Source organism: Castor canadensis, chromosome 12 (assembly GCF_047511655.1).
Source record: "Castor canadensis chromosome 12, mCasCan1.hap1v2, whole genome shotgun sequence".
Lineage (NCBI taxonomy): Eukaryota > Metazoa > Chordata > Mammalia > Rodentia > Castoridae > Castor > Castor canadensis.
The window spans coordinates 16700805-16713326 of NC_133397.1; the positions used below are offsets into that span (position 1 = coordinate 16700805).

Genomic DNA, 12522 nt, shown 5'->3' on the forward strand with positions numbered 1-12522 from the left:
CATGATATATTTGAATATATTGTGAGAACTTTTGTAAATATCACAATATACCCCAACCCAGCACAATAATAAAAAAAAACAAAGATTCTATTCAAATACACACACACACAAAGAATTTCTCTAAAAGATTAATGATTAGGCAGTGATATGCTCTTGGTGACAACATGAGCCACAGAGGGTGATTTCACAGTGGTCACCCAATGCGACAGAGGGAAGGAGGGTGGGTGGTGTGTGACGGTGTGCACTGCTGTCAAGGCTCAGCTGAAAGAGCAGTAACATTCTCGTCATTCACATGCTTTGTTTATGACATAAATTTCATAATTATGTCCTTTGGCGTTAATGTATCTAAACTCTAGTATATTGTTAATCCAGAAGAAATCTAGATCCAGATGCTGCATATAAATAATTTCCTATAAACTATAATAGATAGGTACTACAGAATATTATGCAGCTATTAAAAGTTTACCAACAAGGAAAGACAATTACAACACCGGGGGAAATCTTGAGTGGGGAAAAAGTAAGCTCTAGCAGGAAGAAATATCTAAAAGAAAATTTACTCAAATGTTAGCAATAATTTTCTCTGAGTTGTAAGATTATCTTATAAGTTATTAGATTATTTCCTCTTTGTATTTTTCTGTCAGTTGAAATAATTAGGTAAGAATCATTTTTATAAAAAATAAGATAAATGCTATAGAAATACATACAATATGAAAATATTTTAAAACATTATTTTTTAATTACCAAAAGGTAGACGCTACTATACTTTCCAATATTGTAAAAATTGCTTTTAGAAGTTTTACATAGATATAGATATAAACACAGACATACAGACAGAGATAACAGATATACAAAAGGCATGGATGGGCTACTAAGTGCTTAACAAATGGACAGAGCACAAGGGTTATATGTGGTGTTTTGCTTATTTCAAACATCTGATATCTCTGTGAACTATATGTACTGCTTTCTATGTATTAAAAAATGAAAAAACTTCAAAAAGGGAACTGCACAAGCAAATTATATGTAGCATAATCTCAAACATACAAAAATAACTCCATAGGGAAAAATATTATTGAAATTAATATAAAGGCAAATTGAAGGACCTGACCCTTCATAGTCACTCTAAAGTTTTTCAGACATATGACATATATTAGGTGACAAGCCCACCTGTCTTCAATGCAGTGTCAACATATCCTTCATAGAGCTGCCTCTGTGCCAGGAGAAAGAAGTGGTAAGCCTCAGCCCCTCTCCAAGCATTATCCGTGAAACGACTAGTTGTAGACCGAACTTCCTCCTCCAGCAAGCCAGCCAAAGCAGAAGTGGCCTAAGAGAAAAGCCAACCTGCACTGTTAATGCAAAAACATACACACCACTGCCTTATAATGAAGGCAAGTTCTGAATCTGTGAACCTCAACATACCTAAATAAGCAGATTTCGTTCATTATAATACTATCATTACAGACTAAGTTTTTCCATTATAATTTTTATGTATTAAACTGATCTGATCAAATTTTAAAATAGAACTTATTAAACTTTTAACTTAATGAGATTTTTAATTTAATGATTCATTTGCCATTTTATATATATATATATATATACAAAATGTACATATTCTAAGAAGTTTTTAAGTTTCCTATTTAGAAAGGAGGATTTACTAGGTAAGTGAAAATTATAACAAAATAAACTAAAGCAAACACAACAAATTAGTCTTATAGAAAAACAATTTTCCATATTTCTAAGTAGAAAATTCTAAGTTTGTATACTATTTCTAACTCAGACATTCCTTTTCTTCGTGTCATTTAAAGAATAAATGCAGACTCAATGAAAGGGCTGGCCAATGAAGAGAAAAAGTTTGATCTTTTTTTTTCTTGAATCCTTCAGATGATTTAACAACATTTAATAACTTAATATTCTACCTTACCTCTGAACTCTTTCCTTTAACTTTTCCTCGTTGGGCATTTTTCATCTGTTCATGGTATTGTTCTACAAGTAAGGCTGACAGTACATACAGCTTCTTAACACGTAAAGGTTTAGCTCTTTTCTTTGCCTCTTCATCTGCAATCTTTAAACATTTAAAGATTGGGGAAGATGCTTCTTAATCTAGATTTGCACAAATATAACCATTTCTAAAGTTAACTGAAATTTGATTCTCTAAAAAAGCAGGAATAGCAGTAGGATGGAATATAAACAACACAATTTATGTTTAATGTTTTAACCACCAGTTCCTTTTTTTTACTGCTTACATAACTTACTATTTACATAATTACTATTTACATAACGTCTCCTTAGTATTTAGGCCTTAGAGTTAAAACTTTTAATAATATTAGAAAGTAATGTTTGTATTCAACAACTAAGTCAGAGTGAAGAAAGTAGTAATGGAATGAGTAGTTATTTCCCATAACAGAGATTTTAAAAACACAAAGATATGATGGCATTAACATGGTGCATCCTTCAGAGGTTTAAACTTATTTAAATGATTCTGAGGGAAATTTCTCCTTTTTCATTAAACTAAATATGGAAAGAATATAATAGAATGTAAAATTTGGTTAGAATAATACTGTACTAGTTATATTCCAAATGGATATTTTGAAAGTACAGTGTTTTAAAATTTACAAGGACTCAAAATTCTATTATCAATGGGATTTAATTTCTAGTTAAGGGAATATGTTCTTGATGGTCCCAGCAAATTCTTTAGTTTTGTTGCTGTTGTTTGTTTGCTTTTTGTTATTTTTGTTAAACTTCAGTACCAAATATACAACTGTTTAGGTACCAATTTGTTGCTGATATATAAATAGTGTACAAGGTAATAAGACACATAGCTACAATAGTAATAAAACTAGAAACGTTTTGCTATAACAATTATTTGCTTCCAAAGAAAATGAAAATGTGTTCAGTGTATTTTTTTTCAAAAATTGTAACTAGAACAAACCAAATTACTCATCAAGATTGTTACATCAGTAGCTGGCAGAGTGGCATAAGCAGTAGAATACCTGTTTTGCAAGCATAAAGTTCTGAGCTCAAACCCCAGTATGACCAAGCACACACACACACACACACACACACACACACACACACACACACACAGTTATATTACCTTAAACATCAGTTTAGCAGCATCAAAAAAGTAGTTGGCTCTCCGATAGAGTTCTATGGCATCAAGAGTCTTATTCTTTTCCAGTAAATGAGATGCATATCTAGCTAACAGGGATCCAATTTCTTTCATATTATGACTCTTAGCCAATTCAACAGCTTTGTTCCACTAAGGAAAAAATTATCCATTTAGTCACCCAAATATAACATACATACACCATAAAACTCACACAATTAAGGCTAAAACTTAAGTTTGTAATAAAAGATAATATTGCTTCAAAATAGAAAAACATGGTATATGTTGTTTTAAAACATTTTAAATCAGAGCAAATGTAAGTTCTATAAACTAAATGTGTCAAAATGATTAAGTGACCTAAGACTGATTTGTTTAAGAAGTGCATTTGAAAAGGAAAGTTTTGAAGTCTATAATCGTATAATCTTATAATCCTGTTTTTGACATACTATAAACCAGAAAAAGATTCTTTTTTTTCATGGGACTAGGGTTTGAACTCAGGCCTTCACAAATGCAAGGCAGGGACTCCACCACTTGCACCATGTTTCTACCTCTTCACTCTCTATTTTTATAGTAAAATAAAATATAAAATCTCAGTTAAGAAAATATCCTATCAGATTTAACATTTTAAAATTATGTTGGGGGTATGGCGCTGGTGGAAGGAGGAAGGTAGTGGGGAAGAGGGTAGGAGAATGAATACAGTACAAATAATGTATGCACACGTGTGCAAATGCAAAAATGATACCTGTTGAAACTGTACCAGGAATCAGGGGAGGGGGAAGAAAGAGAGCAGTGGAGGGCGTGAATTCAAGTATGATATACTTGATACATGTAAGAACCTTTGTAAACGTGAATGTCATAACCCCCACCCAGCACAATAAAAATAAAGAAAATAAAAATTATGTTTATAAGGTAAATGGGGCTTTATAAAATGCTTTAAAGAAAATACTTAAAAATGACCCAAACATTGTATGCACATGTGAATAAAAGAAATAAATAAATAAATAAATAAAATAAAAAACAAGGAAAAAAATACTTAAAAGAATACAGATAATCAAGTTTTTATAATAATTCAGTTTTCACAAATATAAAATATTATGTTTTCCATAGAGACAAAGGAAAATAAATTTGCCAAAATAAATATTGATAAAATAACTCAATCTCTTCCTTAAGCAATGACTAACTATTAACTGGTCCTTCTTCGGAAACAAAACCCAACCCAAATAAAATGCAGAAAATTATGAAATTACTTCCAGACAAAAACTTGCCAGACTGAAAGCACAGGTCTGTTCATGTTTCCACTCTGAGTTAGCTGTGAGCAGGCCACCTCCTACCCCACCCCCAGTAGCACTCTAGAGGTAAAAAAGCAAATTCAACACTTTCTCAGTCCTTGACTCTAAGTGAAAATACCCAGCTGGCGCCTCTCACAAAATTCATGCCAAGCCCTCCAACCCTTACACTGGCAGTAATCTCTGCAGGATGACTATGCAACAAGCTGCACAGACGTGACTCTCGGTTCCTTACTTGGTTGAGATGTACACAGGTATCTACCGCTGCCTTTGGTTGATTACATTTCAAAAATGCATTCACTGCTTGTTCACACATTCCAACTCTCACAAACATTTGTGCTATTTCCTGTAAGCACAAAACACTACTATTAGATTTCACAGACCATGAAAATCACTTATTTTTTGATTTAGCAAAACACCATAGGGACATAAGAATATTATTTGGTAGGTAGAATGCTTTTTCTTTTAAACAGGAGCAGAGACTATGAATCAGAATTGATGCTAAAGGGCCTCCTTCTACAGAACCAGTACTTCACTGGTTCAGGCCCTGAAAACACTGCACTGCTTTCTTCTCTCTCTTCAGCAGATGGTATGCAGAAATGTCAAGCTCCAAAACGATTCTACACTGGTGGGTGGAAAAAAACCCTGTTAGTTAACTGGTGCATGTTCAATGTTAATCTTTATTTAGAGGCTTTTAGGACACAATCAAAGCTCTCAAACACCTCTGCAAAAAAAAAAAAAAAAAACCACAAAAATGTATAAAGTAATTCATAATCTTACTACCTCAAAGAAACCATTCTCAATATTCTGGTATAATTTTTCCTAATATCTTTGTCCTAAGAGTGTATGTGTGTGTCTACATTTGTGCATGTGTTGTGATTATGTTATACATAGTTTTGCATCCTGTACTTTCCATTTAACTATTATGTATATCTTTCCATATTATTAAAAATTCCTCTAAAACTTTATTTAAAATTTAAAGTACTTAAAATTTATCATTTTAGTTATTTAATTACTAAAGGAGTTGTAATTACTTAGTATTTACTCAGTGATATTATTTTTCACTTTTAAATTTTTTATTATTTTATATTACTTGTACAAAGGAGTTTCACCATGGTATTTCACACATGCATATTCTGTACTTTGATCAAATTAACTCCCTCTATTTCTCTCTCTTTTCCCCATGCTTCTTCCCACTCATTGATATTTTCTTTTGTATCCTCTACAGCAAATTTTTTTTTTTTTTGCTGCTTCATCAGACACACCTAATGGAGGACACTAGCATAAGCCATACCTAGGGATCTATGTAATTTCAGTTTCTTTCTGTCTTAAGAAAACACTTAGGATTTCAAATAAGAGTTTATGAAAATGCCATTATTACAGGGATAGCTGCTATAGTTCACAAAAAGAAAACTGAATTATCAGAATTCCACACCAACTTGCAACTGGTATGTGTCCAGACCCCATAATTGAGAGCTGCTAACTCCGTAGGAATTGTATAGCTCAAGTAATTTATACATTAGATAAGCAAGTAAAACACAAACTCATTAATAAGACTCAATACTTAGTTAAAGGAAGCTTCAAGAGAACAGACAAAAAAAGATCACTCTGTTTCTTTTCTAACTTTAGTTTCTTTTTCTAATATTAAACACTATTGTTAAGAAACCTAGTAAAAATTATCTTTTTAAACTTAAAATATAGCAAATTTCAAATACTTTCAGATTATTTTGAAATAAATCGCTAACATATCATTTCATTTGTAAATATTCCATGTATTCAGCCAACTTTTAAAAGCAATTTTGTAAAACTAAAGAAATTATACAGGAGTATGATATGTTAAAGTACAAAGAATATGACTGATTCACCCTCCATTTTCAAACATCCTACAATATGGATATGTTGTTTTATAATTCAAATAAAAACATCATTCTATATCTAAGAAACTACAAAATTATAAAACAATTTTCCTTATTGTAAAGGATATTTCCTGACTGTATCTTTGAAATTTTACAAAGTAACCTAACCACTCCAAAAGATAAAATTTGTGCTACCTACTGGAAGCAATTTGTGGTTTTCTGGAAGTGAATTGGCAAGACTCTCTAACCCCTCAAAATCTTCTAACATATAATAACACTCAGCTAAACGTTCCTGGTTCCGGCCTTGTACGTAATATTGTACAGCATTCAACCTGAGGAAAGAAAAAAAACTGTTAAAACTAGTGTGAATCTCCTGATTCACTTCACCAAAAATGTCCCTCATTAGAATTACCAGTGCTAGTATTACTAATTTCATCCTCTTCAGTTACACAAGACATTTAAAATGTCTAAGTTGGGGAAAAAAAAGAAAAAAACCTAAAGGCCATGTAATGTATTCTAGTTGTAACATTCTTTGAATTTCTTCAAATAGTCTTACAAAATATTGTCTTAATCTGATATACCACTGTAGTACTCCCAAACACTGATATATATAAGCATATTTATCTAAATGAAAACTTAATAAAATCAATAATTTCTGAAAGTATTCTATAATAAGCAAATATAAAATACTTTATTTTGTTCATAAATAAATCATACAATATCTTACAACTATATACTATGAGCTCAAACAGTAAAGACTATAAGTTTTATGTTCGTAAACTCCAAAGTTTATAGTGCTCATCTTATAACTTCTAGGATTTCTTGCTCTCTGATGTGAATCTAGAGCTACTTAAGGGCAATCTTCATTTCCCCAGCATTATTTCCTAAGAAAGTACTTGGGCAGCTACAGTTCTAGGCATGCATGAATCATGAGGTGCTCCTGAGAAGTTAAGTACCACTTCTGTCGATCAGCAAAGTAGTCTCCAATGGCATTGTGGGCTTGTTCAAGGAGACTGTCATCTGCATCGCCAGATCCAGTTTTCAGGAGTTGCAGTACTCTAAACCAATCCCCCAATTTCAGCCGGAGGCCAATAGCGAGATCCCTACAAACAATGGCATTCATTCATTCTACAAATATTAAATATTTATCAAGTGGTAGGTATAGTTCTACATACAGAGAAGGCAAATAGAGAAGGTAGCGCTCCAAATAATTTGGAGAGGCCATGGAGGAGTTTTGAATGTGTGTCCCCTCCAAAATTCATGTTGAAACTTAATCCCAATTGTGGTGGTAGCAAGAGGTAGGGTCTTTGGGGAACTGATTAAGTCTATCCTATGAGTTGATTAAAGCCTTTATAAAAGAAGCGTCAGAGAAAATTCATATCTTTTGCCCTTCTGCTTTCCACTGTGTGAGGGTGCAGAATTCAAGGCACTATTGTGGAAACAGAGATGGGGTTATCATCAGACACTAAACTTGCTGATCCCTGGATCCTGGACTTACCATCCTCCAAAACTGTGAGAAATAAAGAGCTGTGCTTTATAAATTATCTAGTTCTAGGTGCTTTGTTATCACAGGACAGGCAGACAAAGATATCATATGAGGGAAAAAACAATTTCCACTCATTTCCCTGAATTTCCAACTTATTTAGTAATATGATGATTTAAATATGAATCACTTCTTTTCACCAATTTCTTAGATATTCTCAGATTCATTTCAAAACAGAACATATAAACATGTTTGATTTTATATTTTTTTTTCAGAGCTTAAGTTGATCTCCTGGAAGAATAAATAACATTAATGAAAATTAGGCAAAGTGTTTACAGCTGAAATGAAGTTCCTACATTACTTGATATAAGTCCAAAATTAATTAAATATAAGAAAGAAAATTCAATCTCTAACTACCTTTGATTTTTATTTTATGCTTCCTGACAGCAGAAAATAGAATAATGACCTAACCCAAAAAAGAGAACCCACATTTTGAGCTATAAAAATAATAAAAGTCCCTACTCTCTACAGTCCTATCACTTTTTTTGTACCACATGAAAAAATCACCCACTAACAGATATAAAAACAGAAGAATGCTGTCCCCAAACTGTAAAACGTAATGAGGGACATATGAGATGTCTAGGTTGTAACACAAACTGAAAATGGTTTTCTAAAAGTTGTGGTGTGATGCATTTAGTCTATTTTATATCCTCCACTTGTAAAATATTATGAACTCAACCAGTGCTTGGGGATGCCCGCCATTTTACAACTTACCACTTACCTTCTGTCCATATCAAGATACATTCGTTCAGCCTCTTCAAACCTGCCAAAGTAGGTAACCACTTCAGCCTGCTTCATTGACTCGCTCTGCAGATTGGCCAAGCGTTTCACAAACTTAATGCCTTGGTAATCTTTGCTGCGCACAAATGCTTGTTCTGCAGTGTCCAAGTCCAGTTTCTGAAGAGCTGCTTCAGCCAAGAGCCGCCTTTATTTTAGAGATAAAGAGAGAGAGAGAGACAGCCTATTGAAAATTACTAATAAACAAGTCATGGATAAAAACTCAATTATTACACCTATCATTTTGAGTGAAGTATAGTGGGGGTGATTCTCTTAGCACATGCAAACATTTTTCATACAATATTATGCTGATTTTGAGAACTTCCAACTCTAAAGTGAATTTTTATAGTTTAAAAGGAAGAGCAAAAAGGGAAGTCTGCTCCCATCAAGAGACTGGTATGGGAGATGGGACGACAGAACTGGGACTTTACACCTAACATTTTGGGAGGTTCAGGGTTCTTTAAAATACCAAAGTCGAGGGTGTGGGTTGTCCTCGATGAATTGAGATGCATCTTGAATTCCAACCTTCTCAATCAATGCTCGACTATCTCGCAGGGACCGAATCTCAAAATTAATGATATAATCTTTGCTGGGATGTTCTGGATTCTAAAAATCAAGATGGAAACAAAGGAATCCAAAAGGTTGCCTATAGAGTGTATCTTTTTAACAATTAAAAAAAAAAATCTGTATCATACTGGGAACAAAACTGAGAAGAAAAGAAATCCCCATGCTTATAAATTATTTGGAAAACACCCAGAACACACAAATAAAACCCATACCAAGCAACCAGGTCACTTTAGGGAGCCATGAGCAATGACAGAGGAGTCCCTCATGGTTCTCTTGGCTTAGTTTTCCCTAGGTGCTATCTTTTCTCCTCCAGTGTGCTGCCCAACTTCCACTGGAGCCCAAAACCCACACAGCAGTCTCTACTCCCTCGTCCCTTCATGTGCTCTTTCCCGGTCAGGAACAATAATGCTGTTGTTCCCTTACAGATAGGCAGCAAAGAGATGAAAGGAAAGGAAAAGGGCCAGGGGGTCATCACTACTTTTCTACCATAACTTAGCAGACTGATCAAAACAATGAAATAAGAAAGAGCTAAATAGACAAAGAAAGGAAACAAGCAGATATAATCAGCTCACTGACATTCTACACATCCCAAGTAATGAAAAAAATGAAGCACTGGAGACAAGTTCAAGAGTGGAGTTCTCTAAAAAGGTAAACTGGGACACAGGCAGCCCCATCCTTACCATACAACTAAACCACAGAGGAAAGCACAAAATCCTTAGGGAAGACCTGAGTACAAAGGAGGAATTAGCAAGGAAAGGGCATGTGGTATGGATTCAAACAGACCTGAGCTCTCATCCCAGTTCTATCACCTACTGGCTGTATAACAAGAGCCTTCCTCATCTAAAAGGGAGGTATGCATATCTACCAGCACAGTTGTAAGGACAAATGCCAAATGAATACCTCAGATGAAGTTACTTTGTATTTATTTCTTCTTCTAAGAAATTTCTCATCTTATTCTTAAAACATATGCTTGAAGGAATCCACAGTCCCCTGAAATATTTCCTGGGCCAATAAGGCCTGAGAGAGGCGTGGCTATATCTTTTTCTTTAGTCAGTTTTGCATGTAGGTAGGCAGATGACAAAACCATCACAGCAAATTTGGTTTCTGTTACAGCTTAACTCTCTACCCCATTCTCACCCTTCCCAACACACTAGGCACCAATACTTTAGATATTTTACATTCTAATATATCAGATACATATATACTTGCCCAGGGTATCAGGAATCTCAGCATGTACCCAGCAAATTTAAATATGTATTTCTAAAAGTCAACATAATCATCAGTTACAGCAACAATGTCACAGCATTCTAAAACGTAAGACAATCAGCAACTGTGAGCCTTTCTTTGAAAACACTACCCTACCAATGATGAAATCCAGCTAACTAAAACATTAATCAAAATTAAGAACTCTTGTACATGAAAAATGTAGTTTAAAAATTGGCAACAGCTTTGAATTCACTAAGTTTAAAACTGAATAATGGGAAGTTAGAATTACCAAAAAATTAATATGTTCTAAATCTTGACAATGTAAAAATAATAATAATATGACTACCCAGAAATGGAGAGAGAGAAAATATAAGAATGTCATTTCTTAGAGTGGAAAATCAACCAACATTATTTTTTAAATGTAGTTTAAATTGATAAACTTAATTTTTTCATAATTTTTCTTCTCAATCCAGGAAAATAATATTGTTTGTGGTGAAAAAAAAAACCTAAAAATTTAGAATTCATTTAAATCCACTTTCAGATTATTTACTTAAAACTAACTTTAACACTAAAAAAAAAATTGATTGCACTAAAAATTGATGTAAAAAAATCATGCCATTTTTTTATAAAGTTCTGGACACATTCATCAAATCTGTCTTTCTTGTATGAATTGATGCTGTGTATTTATCTAGTGCTGATTAAAACAGCTGCATAGTGGCTTGGGGTGCTTTTTTTTTTTTTTTTTACTTTGTTTTCAACACTTATCTATTGCTTAATTTCTTTATAAAAACAACAATAACTACCACCTTTTTAAAAATCATCCTTTTTTTGTAGGACTGGGATTTGAACTCAGGTTTTTTTCTGCTCTATAGTGCATTTTTTATTATTTTATTGGAGGTATATTGTGGCATTTACAAAAATTCTTACAATATATCAAGTATATCATACTCGAATTCACCCCCTCAACTTAAGTCTTCATACTCACAATGCAGGCACTCTATCACTTGAGCCACACCTCCAGTTCATTTTACTCTGGTTGTTTTTGAAGATTGAGTCTCTCAAATTAATTGCCTAGGCTGGCCACAAACTGTGATCCTCTAAATCTCAGCATCCCAAGTAGCTAGGATTGCAGGTATAAGCCACCTGTGCCCATTATTATTCTTTTTAAAAAGAAATCAGTGTAACAAACACTGCCAGACCCTTGCTAGGTGGTAGAGACTTAAGAAGCTCACACTCTGTCACAATATTAACACCCAACACAGACACAACACGTCAGCTACTTTAGTTGGATTCTACCTACCTATGACTCTGTTGTTAAAAGGACACGGGCAAAACCACAAAACCACATCTCCTAAGCCACATCCCCACATGTGAGCAAAAAGGGAAAACAGATAGTCTCTAAAGTTACTATGTATGAATTAAACAGACAATAAAACAAGTTCATTTGGTTTACAGGTTATATGCCTTAAACAAAGACAAGGTTTTCTCTTCACCCTTTGCAGAAGTGCCACCCATACAAAGAAGAAAGAGTTAAGCAGCCTCATGTGGTGACCACCACATAATCCCAGAATGTAACAGACTCAGACTCCATTCCCGGTGTTTGCTGACAGTTTTAACTTCACATCCCTCTCCCTCCCCTTCTGACTCACAAACTGAAAAAGAGCCCAGGTGTACCCTCCTTTGGGGCCAGAGTTTCAAATGACATCATCCCCTACCCATGGGAACCAAAGCACAAGTAACAGAGCAGGGCTGGACCTGAAATCTACCTGACCTCTGGGTCCAACTTATAAGCAGGATGCTACACTGTCTGGTCCAAACATGAATCCAATCAAGCTGCAACAGAAATATAACTGTTTTTTTAATTACCTTCAATATCTCATCCAAGAGAACAGATTTAATTTCTAAGTCCTCAAAGTTACAAATATATCCAGAGGTCTGAATGGGTTCCTTTAAAGACAAAAATAAGTGTTACATTTCATCATGTAAAAATGTCCCCTCTTTAAGAAATCCTGACTTTAAATTTTTTATAAAATTTTCAAACAAAAAGAATAGAGAGAATGTCATGAACACCATATGCCCATCACCTAAACAGATATTAACATTTTGCTAAATATACTTCATTTAATTTTTAGCTGGAGGATTATAAATGATAGACATTATGAAATCTCACCTCTAAATACCTTT

The 12522-nt window shown here is 33.8% G+C and overlaps 1 protein-coding gene across 2 annotated transcripts in view; it reads right to left on the reverse strand.

Annotated features, from left to right (window-relative positions):
- Wdr35 (WD repeat domain 35) overlaps positions 1-12522 on the reverse strand; it is a 50529-nt gene that overhangs the window by 3989 nt on the left and 34018 nt on the right. For both annotated transcript variants that reach the window (XM_074049227.1, XM_074049226.1), the window contains 9 exons: positions 12205-12285; positions 9035-9171; positions 8510-8713; positions 7202-7348; positions 6445-6577; positions 4625-4735; positions 3092-3256; positions 1919-2059; positions 1165-1321 (listed from right to left, as the gene is read on the reverse strand). In XM_074049227.1, coding sequence (XP_073905328.1) covers positions 1165-1321; positions 1919-2059; positions 3092-3256; positions 4625-4735; positions 6445-6577; positions 7202-7348; positions 8510-8713; positions 9035-9171; positions 12205-12285 — 1276 coding nt within the window. The remainder of the gene's footprint in view (positions 1-1164; positions 1322-1918; positions 2060-3091; positions 3257-4624; positions 4736-6444; positions 6578-7201; positions 7349-8509; positions 8714-9034; positions 9172-12204; positions 12286-12522) is intronic.